Raw genomic sequence first — 19,126 nt, 5'->3', positions numbered from 1 at the left:
GATATGCAACACAAGGCATTTTGGATATCATAAAAGGTTCAAGTATGTTACTACACCAATGCAAATATCCCCTGCCCTGGGCCAAATACAATAGATTTAGTACAAAAGTGATGCAAGTTATCGATGACTTTACTGAAGAATAAACACACTCATTTTGCTGCTTACCTTGTGGCTTCAGGAGGTGTTTCAGGTCATAGGATGACGTTTGTGTTTACTCAATTTCCTGAAGTCCAGAGATGTCTCCAGGCTAACTCAAGCACAGGTCCTTGCAATTTGCCTGGCCCCATACTTTTGAGACAAGCTGTCTGGGCACGTCAAGCTTGGTAAACCCCTGTCAACGTAAAATGAAACCTTCCCTCAGGGCTGTGAGGGAAATATGCTGCCAAATGAATATATATATTTTTTACAAGGCCCACGTTAATAACAGTATGAGCCCCTGAATATTATATCTGTAAAAGCTTTATATTTAGACAATCAAAATGCAATGGTCAAAAATCACCTGTAATAATTGCGCTCAAATAACTCTTACAAGCAACTAATGCTTTAATTTTAAGAGCCATTTAAGATACACTTTAAATATCCAATAAAAATGCAATATGTTCGGTCATGTTACAAGAGATCGTCATCCTACTGTAAATGGCAAGGCCTGTATAGGGCAAGTGTCTACATTTAGGACACATGTATGAATTTAATGCTAAACTCACTCGGTTTTTTGATTGTAATCATAACGTTTCTGCAAATAAGTGAACTACTGGAATGGAACTGGAGTTCATAATCAGTTTGGTTAAACAATGACAGTAATAAACTGTCTTGTTTGTAGACACTTTCTTCAGCCAGACTTTGAGATCAGCTTCAATTTCAAAGATGAACATCAAAATAACATGATAAACAACTTTTTTTTTGCAATGCCTGACATCACACAAAACAATAAAATTTCGCTTTACATTCTGTCAGGATCAGAAAATGATACATGAATATGAATATCTGATTCATGGGCTGGACATCCACCCCACCCCAGCTTTTCAAATAAAAGCTTTAAAGTGACAGCTGATTGATTCAACTGCATGGAAGTTTTCCATTCGGTCCACCAATGTTCTTAACTGAACAAGCAGAAGCTGAAGGAGCAGCGAGATTTTAAAGGTGAGTTTTTATTTTCTTTGACATGCGGCACAAGGAACCAACAGGAGCAATTTACCATTCCTATTCACAGCTCACCCATAGTTATGAATTTCATTAGTCCTTGAACTAAGAATAAATAATGGAAACAAATGTGGCCATAAATAATGGTTTTGAGCACATGATTTTATTATCACAATGAGAAGACAGCTGCACATGTAAAACCACTGAGAGTGATATGCTACACCACACTAGCAGTGGTTTTTCCTCTTAAGAGTTAGGACAGACGAATATGTAAGTGGTCATCTACTGGCATACATTATTAATCTCTGCTATGAGAATCATTCCCATCCATGCTATCTCTTGACTTAACTTTGTTTATTATGTTTACCAGAGGATGTGTTATGCAGAATTATACAAACTTCTATTTGAAAATGCATGCCATTTTTTCAATTCAAACTTCGTTCAAAATATTTGTAATAAATCAATAGCTACTCTCGTCTTATTTTCCAACAAAACATCCAAACCTCTTGTAAATCTTGTGAGATCTGGTGAAGCAAAACCCATTTACTTAAGAAGCAAACATAATACAACTTGTTTTCAGAAAATGCATCTTAATAATGTTTTTCTTGTTTTAAACATAAGTCTAACAATACTGCATAGTTCAACCAAAAATAAAAATCCTGAAATCAAGAATTCATTTACTCACCCTCATGCCATTCCAAACCTCTATGACTTACTTTCTTCCATAAAAGACAGAGATAATGTTAGGCAGAGCAATAGTGACCAACGGCCTTGGTCACCATTCACTTTCATTTACATAAATAGAAAGAAAATGGCAACTGAGGCTGTCATTTTGCAATTTGCCAATGGTCCAAGTAAAACAAAATCTATACTCACAATCTTAAACAAATTTGCTTCTTGAGTGCATTTTTCTTGTTTTGATGCATTTCATTTGGCTTTGTTTTTCTACTTTGTTTTGTACACAGGAGATGTACAAAATGAGACAGACAGACAAATAAAGTGAAAAGAGTATGCTTTTGGATAGACTATACAGCTTGACACCAGATCGATTGACAAATGTTCAGGAAAGATGAGCAATATGAACGAAAGGTTAAGGTTAGGACCTCAGAACATCATCATCCCAGCCTTATAGTGGAGAGCCATTGCTTCAGCCACTAAAAAAAAAAAATGTCATTTCAAATGTTCTTTTCCCTCAGCAAGACACAGTTACTAAGCACCGGATGATTGTGTCAGATCTTTCTGGTTCTAAGATAGGCAGAACGAATAGTTTACGGCTCACATAATTTAGTTTTATTCATGTGTGATCTGTCAAATCTTGGATAACTGTTTCTTTCCCCTTTGGCCTTGTAAAAGCATTGCTGAGGATCCTGTGAATCTTGGAATGCCAATAAGTTTTTTACCGCCAGTTTAGTATTACGCACCATGTGATATGTATCAAATCAAATTCTTAATATATCTTTATAGGTTAACTTTTTGAAGGTCACGGCCTGATATATCTTCTTTAGGGCCATTAGGGGAAAGAAAGAGGAACACCTTTAAATAAAGGTGCAATAAGGTGCAAACTCTCTGTCTGGGGTTTAGGACTTGGCAGTGTCATTACTTAATCTATCATTAAAACGAAAAAATCACAATTATTTGAGAAATTCAGTAGGTTTTATTACTAAATGATGGAAATTATGGAAGTTCAAATCAACAGTTTTATGAATAATAGACAATAACAAGACCTATATACAGACATATTTTTTTAGTACCTCAAAAATAAAAATAAAGCACGGTTTTGAGAACAAAGTCATAAAGTTGTGACAATAAAATCATATATTTAGGAGATTTAAGGCAATGTTGTATGTATAAACTAGAAATAATTAGATTTAAAAAAAAAAAAGCAATCACAATATTACAAGATGCGTTGTGATCACAAAATGAATAGGCAACTGCAGCAACAGCAAAAAAAAAAAAAATCTATGCAAAAAGGATGCAATTGAATTACAGGATTTACCAAACAAAGAACTCTTGTGGTGCATCAGCACAGTAATTATTACTATCTGAACACTTCAGTAGTTGCAAAGAATTTAATTTATTCAGAAGAAACAAACATTCATGCTCCACTTTGCTGTTCTCGACCACATCACTTTGATGTTACTTTCCTAACAACTTTATTCTCATAATATTACAATTTTAATCTCATAATGATATGACTCTCATAATTGGCTTTACTCTCAAATCACTTACTTATAGTTAGTGTGTGCACTTTCCCACAAGTGGATGGGATCATATGCAAGTTATATAGAGACTTTGTATCACATTGAGTGTATTTTTAAACCTTGTTGTTTTACAAAATAAAAGACAAACTTACAGCAGTATGGTTGTAATGATTATATATAACAGAATATATATATATATATATATATATATCATGTGTGATCTGTCAAATGTTGGATAACTGTTTCTTACCCCTTTGGCCTTGTAAAAGCATTGCTGAGGATCCTTTGAATCTTGGAATGCCAATAATTGTTTTCCATATACAGACTAGTTTCTTGACTACTGGAACAAGGGTAAAACACATTCTGAAGATGTCACAGCCTGCAGAAGAGATTCCTGTTGGTCAGGGTAAGTTATATTTGAATCAAAACATTATATTTGCAATGGTTAACATGATTTAATTACTTAAATAAAAATACAAATGTATGTCCCAAATAAAAAATAAGGCCTAGGCATATTGTGTTTGAAGGCTTCTAGTACTACAAAATCTCAACAGCTGCTGAGTTATCAACCTGCAATTTTAAAAGCCAATCATCAAGAGAACACACACACACACACACACATAATAAATGCACCACCAAGCCTAAAACATTTATGGTAGGTTCAAAGTGGTAGCTTATCCTTTATTTTGATACCTCCCTATTTTATTTTTTTTTTTGGTCCAAACTTCCAAGGAAACATTGCCCTCATGTGGTTATATGAATAAATATCATGAAGGCAATGAAGATTGCATGTCAGCTCTATTTTGAATAACATATATGGCATATGTGTTTTTCTTATTCACAAAAACAAAACATTCAGTGTTTAATAAAGCACATAATGTAATGATTTATGCAATTTAATGATTAAATCATGTATCTTTAAAGTGGAGATCAAGAAGAGATCTAGAGTGCCTGGTGTTATGATCACCCAGTACGTCGAGGAACTGCCACGTGGAAAAACTACACCTGATTTCACCAGAAAACCAATTGCCTTGACAGTTCAAGAAGGTATAATAATAATAATAATAATAATAATAATAATAATAAATGTTTTGATATTGTTAAGAAAAGTCCAAATATATTTTTGACAGTATTTAAAAGACTTGTTCTTTTCAGTTGTTAATACATTCACACTAATTATTGATATATTGTCTAATAGACTATTCTGTGGATTTGATTAAACATGTATGTGTTAGTTGAGCAGTCATTTAGCTATAATGAAAAAGTAGTACCTCCGGGGTAGTAGATCCTTCATAAGCATAAACCTCAGAGATGATGAATGGATTGCCTTTCTGTAACTGCAGGGAGAGTGGCCATTTTCAAAGCGGTGGTGAACGGAGATCCAGCACCAACTGTAACATGGGCTCGCAACAAGGGTGACACTTCTGATCCAGAAAAATATAAGCCAAGATATGATGAAAGGACTAGAGAACATGTTCTAGAGGTAACATACCAATGCCAAACATTTGGATCTGAAATTACAACATTATCATACAGTACAGCATATTATGATGATGGAACCTCCTACAGTCAAATTATTGTTTAATTTGTTGCATTCAAACAGATAGTAAATGTGCAAGTAGATCAAGCAGATACGTACAAATGTTTCGCAACAAATCTATTTGGAAAAGCCATGTGCACAGCTGCATTGAGTGTATTTGCAGGTAGGCAATATATTTTTATTTGAAAAAGCACAATATTCAAGAATATTACCATAATCAAATCTGTGCATTCAATGAGCAGAACTAGGCAATTAGATCTGTTGTATAATCTGAATGCATGCTCACATTTATGCAATGTTCTTATAGTAGTTCCTTTCTCTGTCTTTTAGTTGGATTCAAGAAAAAGTCAAAAGATACATCAAAAAAAGGTGGATATGTTAATCCTGAAATATAAAATAAATGTAAAGAGGGGCATTTTATGTACATGCCGTACTGATAATGTATGATGTTTTCTGTTTTGTTTGATAAGATGACCAAACCAATGATCCTGAGGACTTCAGGAAAATGCTTAGAAAAACCACGTAATTGTTTAACTTCTCAATTGTCAGGGAATCAAGTGTTTAAGAAATGTCTCTTATAAATCAAAGTTACTTTTTTCTTTCATCAAAATGAAAAACCTTCTGTCTAGAATTGCCAAGAAGAGAAAAGAAAAACCCAAGAAAGAGGGAGAGATTGATCCAAAATTCTGGGAAGTGATGCTAAGTGCCAAAAAATCTGATTATGAGCGCATCTGCCATGAATTTGGAGTCACTGACTATCGGTGGATGCTAAAACAGCTCAACCTGAAGAAAAAGGAGAAGGAGGATGAACAAGCAAAGGTATTTGTCAGCAGTTTAATCATCCGATGCTGGTGTCTCACTAGATTTGTAAGTCAATTTCCAATCATTTTGAATTGAGACATCCTTCTGCAATTGCAACAGGCAATTTCTCTAATAATTTCTAGTGTTTTTTAAAAGGATATTTAGTAAAGTCTTAAATTTACTTCTTAACTCCCATTTTTTTATGTCTTATAGGTGGTTGAAAATGTTGGCAACATGAAGCAGATTGAAGTGAAGACAAGTGGCAGAGCTGAGTTTGAGTTTGATATGAAGCTTAAGGACGCAGACAGTAAAATTAATCTCTACAAAGTAAGTTCAAATGGCTTTTACACAGATAAAAAAACAATGTCATCTAGGACAAAAAAAAAGCATATTTAAAACACTCTTTCCAGAATGGTGAAATGCTTGATTATGGCGATGGCACTGATGATTCCTCCAAACACAATATGAAGAAGACTGGTGACAAATACAAGTTTAGCATAAACAATCTTGGCTTAAATGATGGCGGACTATACCAAGTGGATGTTGAAGATGTCAACATTATTTCAACGACCTTAGCAAGTAAGAAATCATTTAATTTTTAGCATTTCAAATAAAATACTTTAAAGTACATCTCTACATCCATTTTATTAATCATTTCCCTACAGTTCCTGATGTGGAATTTGATGGTATTCTAAAAGATGCTAAAGTGGTTGAGGGGCAGGATGCCATGTTTGAGGGCATTTTTTCTGGTCCTGTACCTCAAATCACTTGGTGTGCCAATGACATCTCTGTTGAGCATGGAGACAGGTACAATATCACAGTCTCTGAAGACAAGCTCACCCACAGCTTGGTAGTAAAGAATTGCAAAAAAGAGGACAAGGGCGTGTACACTGCTATTGCTGGGATTAAATCATCCAGGGCCACCCTTGCTGTTGATGGTAAGTCTTCAAGAAGAACAAAGAAACATCATATTTCAGCATAATTTTACACTGCCATGTATATCAAACAGGCCAATAATCTATTATTGTTTGTTATGCTCTATGCCACATCAGAGGACCCTAACATCAAGGGAAAAGGTCGAGGTGGTGAAAGTGACGGAGCAGATGTTTTTGCAAGACGTCTGGCAGATGAACAGGCCAGACTGCAAAGAGAAAAAGACGAAGCAGCCAGGAGAGGCAAGGGTACCGATGGGAGAGGTGATGGAGCTGATGGCCATGGTGGTGCAGCGGATGGTCGTGGTGATGGAGCGGATGGCCATGGAGGACTTGGCGGAGATGGAAGAGAAGGATGTGGAGGAGATGCGACAGGGAAGTATGGACAAGGTGGCCTTGGAGGACTTGACGGAAGTGGAGGGAATAGACTTGGAGGAGATGCGACAGGGAAATACAGACAAGGAGGAGATGGTAAAGATGGAAGTGGGAAGAGTGGAAAGGATTCTGGAATGGGTTTGGGAGCAGACGGACTGGGAGGCCAGTCAGCTGTGGCTGGATCTGGTGGCGATGGTACAGGTATGTTAATGACAAAATTGTACAAAAACTCTGTCAACATTTTACATTGCTTATTACTTAATTTCCATGAAAAACTTACCACTTAGTCTTAGACAAGTTATTATAATTCATTCACATGCATTCGTTCCAGATGATAAAGTGCACTTTGCAAGCGGCTTAACAGACAAAAATGCTCTCCGTGGCAAACCTGCAGAGCTAGTGTGTAAACTAAATACTGACAAAATGGATGGTGTGTGGTATAAAGATGGAAATAAGGTATGTTTGTGTATCGTAGCAATATGTCACTGACTGGTCACTTTTCACTGACAAATACAGAGTTTGATATTGATATAAATCTTTTTTCATCAGTTGACTTCCAAAGATGGAGTGGTAATCTCTAAGGATGGTTGTACACATAAGCTCATTATCCAGAATTGCAAGGATTCTGATGGAGGTCTATATAATTTTGAGGTAAATGGTTGCAAGACAGAGGCCATGGTGAGAGTTGGAGGTAATCATATTAAACTTTCATTTTTACATTTGGCTAGCATGAGGAAATTACTGTCCGTTTGGCAATTACAATAATCTTTTCTGCTGTATATTGCTTCTATTTTCCCAGATCTTCCAGAATTCGATCCTGATGCTTTGCAAAAGTTCTCTAACCCTGTGATAGTGAAAGCAGGCCAGAATGCATCTTTTAAGATGTCATTTCCTCCACAAGCTTCACTGGAGATTAAATGGTTTAAAAATGGCTTGGAGCTTCTTGATGGTGGTTCGGTGAAAGTGGTGAAGGAATCAAACCACAGTCGTCTTCAAATAAAAGACTGCCTGCGATCGGATAGTGGTCAAATCAAAATCCAGTTAAAAAATCCTTTTGGTTCTATTGAAGCTTTGTCAAGCCTTATAGTATTAGGTGAGTACAATATCTGCAATTAAACTGTTACCAAAACAAACAGACTACTATATTTTAAGTAACACACATCTGCACCCCCTGACAGACAAGCCAGGTCCACCACAAGGCCCACTAGAAGTGAATGAAAGCACATCCTCGGTCCTTGAACTGAAATGGAATCCTCCGAAGGATGGCGGTGGCTCAGAAGTAACCAACTACATAATTGAGCGTCAACAGGTCGGGCAGATTACCTGGAAAAGGGTTGGGGATATTTTAGCTAACCATCTAACCTTCAGAGACAGAAACGTGTCTCTTGGTAAGAGGTACATCTATCGCATCTACGCTGAGAATCTTGAGGGCATCAGTGAAGCGATGGAGACTGAAAAAATCATGGCTGGCTCTTTAAGTAAACTTCTTAAGTCTTTACTGCTAAATTTGTCATATGAGAAGTACTGAAGTCATTTAATATTTATATCACCTATGTGTTGGCAGTGTTCCATGGTCCACCAGGCACGCCGAAGGTGGTCAGTGCATTCAAAAACTGTATAAACCTAACATGGACCCCACCAGAGAAAGATGGAGGGAATAAAATCTTGGGCTACCAGCTAGAGAAACGCAAAAAAGATACAAACCAGTGGGTGACTCTGAACCCAGTTAAGGACCCTATCCAAGGTATTTTTTTATTTCAAAGCTCCACACTGAATGAAAGGCACTGACTTCCAGCTCTACTAAATGTTGAGTCTGAAAAACAACTGCTATGACAAATCAATAAATAACCATTAGCAAGCACCTAACCTCAAAATACATATAAGTGGTCTCTACCTCTTACAGATCTGAAGTATGCAGTGAAGGATGTGTCAGAGGGGTCAGAGTATGAGTTCAGAGTAGCAGCCATTAATATGTCTGGGCCTGGAGAACCCAGCTCTCCCTCTGCGATGGTCTGCGCTAAAAACCCCAACAGTAAGTCACAGTCACATGATTAAGAAATCAAATTAAGTTCAAACATCTTTACTGATTTCGAACAATCATTTTCAGTGAAGCCCCATTTCAAAGATCCTGAAGACTTTATGGTTGTGAGATCAGGAAATTCTATCAGAATCAAAATTAATTATAAGGTAAAGATCCACATCTACATATCCACACTTATTTACCTTCTTCAAAGAGAAAGAAATTGATATTCGGCACACAGGCCTCTCCACCGCCAGACATTACCTGGCTTAAGAATGGTGAACCTGTATCTCCCTGGAACAAGATCATTCATGCTGATGGCACTTGCACACTTGTCATACCCTCCTCAAAGTACTCAGATTCAGGAGTCTACACCATTGTGGCTAAAAACTCAAGTGGGCAAGCCAGCTTTGACATAGAGGTCAGAGTAACAGGTAAGCTATATTTGATGTAAATGATATAGCTGTGATCACACAATGTAAACAAGTTTAGTGCTGTGCTGCATACAATCTGTTGCAAATATTCATTGTTCAAAGTCATTTTTCATGCTTTAAGCCTAGGTGAGACCACACCTTCAGAGACAACAAACCAGAAAAGAACATGTCAAAGAAACAAAGAGTTACTCATAAGTGAAAGAAACTATTGCATAGATATTCTATTCATATAAAATAATCCTACTTTATGTGGCTACAGATGAACCCAAGCCCCCAGGCCCAGTGGAGCTAGAACAGGTGGTTTATGGCAAAGTCATTATCACATGGAGTCCTTCTCCAGACCACAACAAAGACGACCGACTGCACTACATGGTGGAAGAATATAACTCCAACACACGCATTTGGCGCAGAATAGCCGACCACCTTCTCTGTACTACCTACACTACCAACATTCAACCAGGTCAAGAATATCACTTCAGAGTCTATGCAAAAAATGATATGGGACTCTCTGATCCTTCAGAATCACCAACATGGGGCATGAACAACAATAAAGGTGGGTAGCAGGACCACTACCAGTTTAGCTTATTGTTTTGCACAATGCTAAGTACTTAGGTCTTTTTTTTATTTCCTTCCCACCAACTAGTTCCAATGCCCTCAACTGTGTCAGCCATGGTCATTTTGGAAAGGCCACCATCCATCCTGGTTCCACTGAAACGCCACACTCCACCAAAAGGATACCAGTGCTACATGACCTGTGCTGTCCGCGGCTGTCCCAGCCCATACATTGCATGGTACCATAACGAGATTTGCATCAACTCCGACAACAAGTACTACATCACAAACACGTCTGGCGTCTGCTCTATGTACATCCTCAGAGTTCGGCCTGAAGATAGTGGCGAGTACAAAGTGGTAGCAGTCAACCCATTTGGCAAGGCAGAATGTTCTTCTACATTAAAAGTAAAAGGTATGACAGCTGCAGTGTTCATTTCAATGTTTGAGAAGTGTTTACCACAGTCACCTGATTTACATGATGGTTTGTCCTTTGTGAACAGTCACGTTGCTAATAATTTTCAACATGGTTACGTAATGCAAATGGGCAACAGCTATGCCAGAGCTCTCAAAAAGTGACCTGCAGGGCAAATATGGACCGTCAATCATTTTTATGCGGTCACAGATTGATTTAGACAAATTAGCTGCACCGCTTGATACATTAGAGCACTTACTGTGCAAATCTCTATGGTGAATTCAGAAGCCCTCAGCAGTCAGCAATTAAAAATAAAATAAAAAACTAAAACTAGGGCCTAATTGTATAAGACAGATCACACTAATGTCCCCTATACTGTCCCTTTTGACAAAGCTCATACTGTGTGTACTTGCATTGCATTATCAATTGCAACATGACTTATTTTGAAATTCAATAACACACAAAATTAAGCCCGAGTACCTAGAATGAGACCTGCATAAAGTATGTTTCAGTCATGAAAATGAAAGAGCTAAGATCTGACAATTACTCAAAAAAAAAAAAACTTGGATAAACTTGGTCATTTGGATAATTTGGCTTTCTGAAAAAGTAGATTAAAAGCCCTGGCCAGTGCATTACATATGTAAATCAAAATCAAATTACTTTTACAAACAAATTTTTCTATTCCGCTTTTCCAAAAAACTAAGGTTTACCACAATAACAAAAAACTCTTAAATATAATTTTTGTATAAAATAGTTGGTCATTAATTTTATTCTTTCTCCTTTTTTCTGTGTATTTCAGATTGACCTGTACTCCACTGGACGTGCTAGTTTTTGCTCTGCTTCTGCCACAATTAATTTCCTGCATGCATTTTAAGCTAGGACAGTGCATGCATATAAATGAACATAGCTATGGTTGCAACTGAGAACACACAGAATTTACTATTATACCAAGGGATGTGTAGCCTACTACTAAAAACAAAATAATTTGGAAAGTATTAAAGTGTATATGACTTCACAATATGCAAATAAACATTTTCTGACAAGCATACTTTCTAGCATGTTGTTCTTTGAGACTTTAAATGTCATCCCCAATGATCCAGTTACAGTATGAACTAGTGGACTCTACTGGACATTCTTCTTGGACATGGTTGAAAAAGTTTCACAGACATTTATTCTCACACACATTCCCCTTCTCATTGAAATTACAGTTTAGAATATTCCAACAAGATATGCAGCCCTCAGCAGTACAGTGACATGACATTCATGTCTGTGATAGTGTGAGAACATGGATAATACTGTTTCAGATTGCAACCTGAACAGTTCCAGTCTCAGCATGGTTCCCCACAAAACCAACTCCAATGTCAGGCATCCCTGAAACTGAAACCACTATCAAAAAGCAAGTATGTAGTGCATAACACAAAATGGGAATTTTACCAAATTGAAAATATAACCTATTAATTTAAGTACTCCAAGATTTTTCAAAAACAATTCAAAGTTACATTAAATGAACAATAACAAATGGGCCTACAACAGTCTAATGTTTAGCCTATATACTGACTTACATTTACTACCACACCAATGGGCTGACTCAGATTTATAGCTGACTGCTTCAAGGACTTTTTTTTTTTCTTCTTTCAGAACAGATTTCAGATAACAATGTGTTGTGACTGAGCGATAGTATCATCTTTGCCACAGTCTCGCTACAACAGCAAGAATTGCGAATTGTGATAAATGCTCACCTGAAATCAACACTGCCTCGTTATCACTCCTATAAAAGCAGCAACACTTCTTGTACTCCCTACTGGATACCGATATCCCGTGCTCGTACGGAGCTTTCTCTTGGATTTACCGCGTTTCTGACCTTCCAATCCACACCAGCAGTTGCATTTCAAGTATCGCACATGCGCATTTGCCGCTAAGGTCTATGAAAACCGGAGGAAAATTATGGGGAAAACTTTGCTTCTTTTAAAGATTTTAGCGTTTATACTGTAGCCTATCTATGATGGAGCGTTGACGTATTTTTGTTGACCAACCCGGAAGTTAACATCACCCGTTCCCTGAAAAAAATAAAATCCATTGGCTTTTTCATTATTGAAGAAAATATAGAGCTTATCGTTATAATCTACACAAATGAACACACTTTTATGAATTCTGAAGCCTAAATACAACGGCCACAGATAAAATGCTAAATGTAAGCTATAAACGCAATATAAACATATAACAATTTTTCAAGTAAAAGCTTTTAAAAGAATTACGAGAGGGTATTATTAATATTTCCTACGTTGTAGAATCAAACTTTTAACATTTTTTTTTAGCTTGACCTTATTTCTGCCATTTGACCAAAAACCCATTGACTTTTTCACAATGGAACCGGATGTGCTAAAACTTGATTCTACTTGAACTTTCAGCGTACAAAAATATGCCATCCCTGCAGCACTCTGTTGGTATCGGGACAAAGTTTAAAGTCATAAGATTATATGTGTGTTTTATTGGGCCCAGATAATGTGACCACTAGTTTGTGAGAGTTTCCACCAAAAGGATACCAGTGCTACATGACCTGTGCTGTCCGCGGCTGTCCCAGCCCATACATTGCATGGTACCATAACGAGATTTGCATCAACTCCGACAACAAGTACTACATCACAAACACGTCTGGCGTCTGCTCTATGTACATCCTCAGAGTTCGGCCTGAAGATAGTGGCGAGTACAAAGTGGTAGCAGTCAACCCATTTGGCAAGGCAGAATGTTCTTCTACATTAAAAGTAAAAGGTATGACAGCTGCAGTGTTCATTTCAATGTTTGAGAAGTGTTTACCACAGTCACCTGATTTACATGATGGTTTGTCCTTTGTGAACAGTCACGTTGCTAATAATTTTCAACATGGTTACGTAATGCAAATGGGCAACAGCTATGCCAGAGCTCTCAAAAAGTGACCTGCAGGGCAAATATGGACCGTCAATCATTTTTATGCGGTCACAGATTGATTTAGACAAATTAGCTGCACCGCTTGATACATTAGAGCACTTACTGTGCAAATCTCTATGGTGAATTCAGAAGCCCTCAGCAGTCAGCAATTAAAAATAAAATAAAAAACTAAAACTAGGGCCTAATTGTATAAGACAGATCACACTAATGTCCCCTATACTGTCCCTTTTGACAAAGCTCATACTGTGTGTACTTGCATTGCATTATCAATTGCAACATGACTTATTTTGAAATTCAATAACACACAAAATTAAGCCCGAGTACCTAGAATGAGACCTGCATAAAGTATGTTTCAGTCATGAAAATGAAAGAGCTAAGATCTGACAATTACTCAAAAAAAAAAAAACTTGGATAAACTTGGTCATTTGGATAATTTGGCTTTCTGAAAAAGTAGATTAAAAGCCCTGGCCAGTGCATTACATATGTAAATCAAAATCAAATTACTTTTACAAACAAATTTTTCTATTCTGCTTTTCCAAAAAACTAAGGTTTACCACAATAACAAAAAACTCTTAAATATAATTTTTGTATAAAATAGTTGGTCATTAATTTTATTCTTTCTCCTTTTTTCTGTGTATTTCAGATTGACCTGTACTCCACTGGACGTGCTAGTTTTTGCTCTGCTTCTGCCACAATTAATTTCCTGCATGCATTTTAAGCTAGGACAGTGCATGCATATAAATGAACATAGCTATGGTTGCAACTGAGAACACACAGAATTTACTATTATACCAAGGGATGTGTAGCCTACTACTAAAAACAAAATAATTTGGAAAGTATTAAAGTGTATATGACTTCACAATATGCAAATAAACATTTTCTGACAAGCATACTTTCTAGCATGTTGTTCTTTGAGACTTTAAATGTCATCCCCAATGATCCAGTTACAGTATGAACTAGTGGACTCTACTGGACATTCTTCTTGGACATGGTTGAAAAAGTTTCACAGACATTTATTCTCACACACATTCCCCTTCTCATTGAAATTACAGTTTAGAATATTCCAACAAGATATGCAGCCCTCAGCAGTACAGTGACATGACATTCATGTCTGTGATAGTGTGAGAACATGGATAATACTGTTTCAGATTGCAACCTGAACAGTTCCAGTCTCAGCATGGTTCCCCACAAAACCAACTCCAATGTCAGGCATCCCTGAAACTGAAACCACTATCAAAAAGCAAGTATGTAGTGCATAACACAAAATGGGAATTTTACCAAATTGAAAATATAACCTATTAATTTAAGTACTCCAAGATTTTTCAAAAACAATTCAAAGTTACATTAAATGAACAATAACAAATGGGCCTACAACAGTCTAATGTTTAGCCTATATACTGACTTACATTTACTACCACACCAATGGGCTGACTCAGATTTATAGCTGACTGCTTCAAGGACTTTTTTTTTTTCTTCTTTCAGAACAGATTTCAGATAACAATGTGTTGTGACTGAGCGATAGTATCATCTTTGCCACAGTCTCGCTACAACAGCAAGAATTGCGAATTGTGATAAATGCTCACCTGAAATCAACACTGCCTCGTTATCACTCCTATAAAAGCAGCAACACTTCTTGTACTCCCTACTGGATACCGATATCCCGTGCTCGTACGGAGCTTTCTCTTGGATTTACCGCGTTTCTGACCTTCCAATCCACACCAGCAGTTGCATTTCAAGTATCGCACATGCGCATTTGCCGCTAAGGTCTATGAAAACCGGAGGAAAATTATGGGGAAAACTTTGCTTCTTTTAAAGATTTTAGCGTTTATACTGTAGCCTATCTATGATGGAGCGTTGACGTATTTTTGTTGACCAACCCGGAAGTTAACATCACCCGTTCCCTGAAAAAAATAAAATCCATTGGCTTTTTCATTATTGAAGAAAATATAGAGCTTATCGTTATAATCTACACAAATGAACACACTTTTATGAATTCTGAAGCCTAAATACAACGGCCACAGATAAAATGCTAAATGTAAGCTATAAACGCAATATAAACATATAACAATTTTTCAAGTAAAAGCTTTTAAAAGAATTACGAGAGGGTATTATTAATATTTCCTACGTTGTAGAATCAAACTTTTAACATTTTTTTTTAGCTTGACCTTATTTCTGCCATTTGACCAAAAACCCATTGACTTTTTCACAATGGAACCGGATGTGCTAAAACTTGATTCTACTTGAACTTTCAGCGTACAAAAATATGCCATCCCTGCAGCACTCTGTTGGTATCGGGACAAAGTTTAAAGTCATAAGATTATATGTGTGTTTTATTGGGCCCAGATAATGTGACCACTAGTTTGTGAGAGTTGCTAAGTTGTGTGGGCATGTAAAGCAGTCAGCTCCTGTGCATGTGAAATGGCACCCTCTGGGACTGCATACCCATATCAAAATATTTTTATTTGTGCATCGCTGAATTATAAATAGCACATCCCATTAACATGAGAATTTAACATAGTCTCTCAAATCTGAAGGAACATTACCAGACAAAATATATTGAACTATTGAGATGAGTGCTGTTATTGTGGAGCCTTTCAACATAACTTATCTTAAATCTTATTTTACACATCCTGATGTAAGGTCATTACATAGACATGGTGTTAAATAGTGTAGCTAATGACTAGATCAAATAGTGCAATAAAGCATAAATGAGATCCTGTTTTCTGGCAAAGGTGACGTTACATCTTGTCCCTGGCAATGGCAAATGAACAGTCATCACCACAAAAGCAACTTGAATGTCACTCTCACTATTTAGAGAATAAGTTTGACCATGAACCACGGACAGGGCCTCTGTCCCTTTGCCGCTGTAAACCTCACCCAAATAACAGATTTAATGTGACAGCTAATAATACTGCAGTGCTTGAGAGGTTTCAATTTGGCCCACTACTGTTTTATTGCAGAACAAAATGGAGAGACTGCAATAAATTGTGGGAGTCAAACACGGTTGTGTTGACAGAGCAAGTTAGCTACACGTGAAGGTGAGTTGCTTCTCCTTCCTTCTTCTTTCACTTCATTTTTTTCCAGATGAGAACCTTGAAATATACAATATTACACATTAATCTTTATTAGTAAATAACATAGAAAGCTATCTGAAAGCTATCAGTTTTCAGGTTTGACTTGTAGCCTATATGAGAAGATACCCAACCACAGACCTGATTCTAAGTATTGATGCGTATTAAATATAGGATTCCAGATGGTATGTTGTGATGCTCAGATTGCACTAAAGTGTTTAAGATGCTATCAAATAATGTTAAAGTGCTTTCTTACATGTGATTGCCAAAGTCAGGCTGAATAAAATCGTTTTCTAAGAACTTAACGTAGCAAAGGTTCTGTAGTGCTCTACTAAAACACACTGATGTTTTAACCATAGTATTCTGCTTGTATGTTGTGTGGCTTATCAGTGAAAGTGCTTTACTTTTTCACGTAAATAGTTATACAGCAGTTCTCCTCATATTCTGTTATTATAATAATTCAATATGATTTGCTCTCCTAAGCTAAAGCGTAATTGCTCTTGTAGCACATCTAGAATAAATTTATGAGGTATGTGACCTATCAAAAGCAGGGGTAAAATGCTTGTAAAATGATTGGTAAGGATCATGTACCTCATCATGGCGTTAAAAATAATTTATGCCAGTCTTGTGTTACTTTACGTGCAAAATGTATAATATCACCTCCTAATATATCTTTATTGGTTCATTGGTTCAGTTACTGGTTACTGACTAGACATCAACACAGTAAAATGGTATTCTATATACATGTACAGTGTCGTGAAAAGGTTTTTGCCCCCTTCCTGTTTTTTTAATTTTTTGCATATTTGTCACACTTAAAAGATTCAGATCATCAAACCAATTTTAATATTACGCAAAGATAATGCAAGTAAATACAAAATGCAGTTTTTAAATGATAATTTCATTTATTAAGGGAAAAAAGCTGTCCAAACCTGCCCGGCCCTACGTGAAAAATTATTTGCCCCCCCCTCTTAAATCATGAAAGAACTGTGATTAACCACATTATTTTAGAAAGCTGAGTTAAATTTCACTAGCCACACACAGGCCTGATTACTGCCAGACCTGTTGAATCAAGAAATCACTTAAATAGAACCTGCCTGACAAAGTGAAGCATGCTTAAAGAGCAACACATCATGCCGCGATCTAAAGAAATTCAAGAACAGATGAGAAACAAAATAGTTGACATGTATCAGTCTGGAAAGGGTTATGAAGCCATTTCTAAGGCTTTGGGACTCCAGCGAACCACGGTCAAAGCCATTTTCCACAAATGGAGAAAGCTTGGAACAGTGGTGAACCTTCCCAGGAGTGGCCGGCCTACCAAAATTACTCCAAGAGCGCAACGACGACTCATCCAGGAGGTCATAAAAGAACCCAGAACAACATCTAAAGAACTGCAGGCCTCACTTGCCTCAATTAAGGTCAGTGTTCATGATTCAACAATAAGAAAGAGACTGGGCAAAAACGGCATCCATGGGAGAGTTCCAAGGCAAAAGCCATTGCTGACCAAAAAGAACACAAAGGCTTGTCTCACATTTGCCAAAAAATATCTTGTTTATCCCCAAGACTTTTGGGCAAATATTCTGTGGACTGATGAGACAAAAGTTGAACTTTTTGGAAGGTGTGTGTCCCGTTACATCTGGCGTAAAACCAACACAGCATTTCATAAAAAGAACATCATACCAACAGTCAAACATGGTGGTGGTAGTGTGATGGTCTGGGGCTGCTTTGCAGCTTCAGGACCTGGATGACTTGCCATAACTGATGGAACCATGAATTCTGCTCTCTATCAGAAAATCCTGAAGGAGAATGTCCGGCCGTCAGTTTGTGACCTCAAGCTCAAGCGCACTTGGTTTATGCAGCAGGACAATGATCCAAAACACACCAGCAAGTCCACCTTTGAATGGCTCAAGAAAAACAAAATTAAGGTTTTGGAATGGCCAAGTCAAAGTCCAGACTTAAATCCGATTGAGATGCTGTGGCATGACCTTAAACAGTCCATTCATGCTCAAAAACCCTCCAATGTGGCTGAATGAAAACAATTCTGCAAAGAAGAGTGGGCCAAAATTCCTGTGAAAGACTCATTGCCATTTATCGCAAACGCTTGATTGCAGTTGTTGCTGCAAAGGGTGGCACAACCAGTTATTAGATTTAGGGGGCAATTACTTTTTCACGTAGTGCCAGGCAGGTTTGGACAGCTTTTTTCCCTTAATAAATGAAATCATAATTTCAAAACTGCAGTTTGTATTTACTCAGGTTATCTTTGTGTAATATTAAAATTTGTTTGATGATCTGAATCTTTTAAGTGTGACAAATATGCAAACAATTAAAAAAACAGGAAGGGGGCAAAAACTTTTTCACACCACTGTAAATGTTTTTTAAAGTCAGTTCTGATGGTTTTCTCCTTTTGAATTAAAGTGCTACATATGTTACACTGATTTGATACGTGTTATTATGAAGTAGTCATTTCATTAACAGTAAATAGACAGTCTTGCCAGCTACTGTCCTCGAAAACTGACATTTTCTAAAAACCAAGGTCCCTAAACTACTGTTCTATTTAGTCTGATGTTATTCCAGTTCTTTTCCAAATAAAGGAATGATTAGTTCTCTGCTGACGGAATACGGCATGATTCTTGTGTGGGTTCAGATGCAAGAGAAAATATTCACATGTAAAAATGTGTATATACCTGTTTATGGTTATTTAACCCTATATATATATATATATATAT

General features: G+C 36.9%; 2 protein-coding genes across 3 annotated transcripts in view; both read left to right on the top strand.

The window, feature by feature from the left end:
• The first annotated feature begins 1,072 nt into the window (after window positions 1–1,072).
• Window positions 1,073–11,309, top strand: igfn1.4 (immunoglobulin like and fibronectin type III domain containing 1, tandem duplicate 4). Of its 2 annotated transcripts, none has more exons than XM_016519086.1 (23): window positions 1,073–1,140; window positions 3,685–3,747; window positions 4,266–4,388; window positions 4,685–4,824; window positions 4,945–5,044; window positions 5,212–5,250; window positions 5,352–5,403; window positions 5,511–5,700; window positions 5,896–6,009; window positions 6,093–6,261; window positions 6,348–6,620; window positions 6,735–7,190; window positions 7,321–7,445; window positions 7,539–7,680; window positions 7,789–8,082; window positions 8,168–8,467; window positions 8,554–8,733; window positions 8,893–9,021; window positions 9,097–9,176; window positions 9,251–9,443; window positions 9,703–9,996; window positions 10,087–10,407; window positions 11,207–11,309. In XM_016519086.1, the coding sequence occupies exons 2-23, from the start codon at window positions 3,711–3,713 to the stop codon at window positions 11,209–11,211; spliced, it is 3,756 nt and encodes a 1,251-aa protein (XP_016374572.1). In that variant the 5' UTR covers window positions 1,073–1,140; window positions 3,685–3,710; the 3' UTR covers window positions 11,212–11,309. The 2 variants fall into 2 exon arrangements, with proteins under 2 accessions (XP_016374572.1, XP_016374573.1); XM_016519087.1 differs by having other exon boundaries at window positions 3,666–3,747.
• Window positions 11,310–16,194: 4,885 nt separating this feature from the next.
• LOC107713540 (immunoglobulin-like and fibronectin type III domain-containing protein 1) overlaps window positions 16,195–19,126 on the top strand; it is a 14,642-nt gene continuing 11,710 nt past the window's right edge. Inside the window, exon 1 of the mRNA XM_016519083.1 lies at window positions 16,195–16,370. The gene's annotated coding sequence lies outside the window, so the exon portion shown is untranslated. The remainder of the gene's footprint in view (window positions 16,371–19,126) is intronic.

This window comes from Sinocyclocheilus rhinocerous, unplaced genomic scaffold (assembly GCF_001515625.1).
Source record: "Sinocyclocheilus rhinocerous isolate Xijiao unplaced genomic scaffold, SAMN03320098_v1.1 scaffold57, whole genome shotgun sequence".
NCBI lineage: Eukaryota > Metazoa > Chordata > Actinopteri > Cypriniformes > Cyprinidae > Sinocyclocheilus > Sinocyclocheilus rhinocerous.
This window is presented reverse-complemented; position numbering and strand designations above follow the sequence as displayed.

What these genes read in the sequence shown, in the direction of transcription:
- igfn1.4 (XM_016519086.1), top strand. Translation starts at nt 3,711, where the DNA reads ATGTCACAGCCTGCAGAAGAGATTCCTGTTGGTCAGG. An exon ending in AATCATGGCTGGCTCTTTAA is followed by an intron (nt 8,468 to 8,553) that starts GTAAACTTCTTA and finishes ATGTGTTGGCAG; the next exon opens with TGTTCCATGGTCCACCAGGC. An exon ending in CATAGAGGTCAGAGTAACAG is followed by an intron (nt 9,444 to 9,702) that starts GTAAGCTATATT and finishes ATGTGGCTACAG; the next exon opens with ATGAACCCAAGCCCCCAGGC.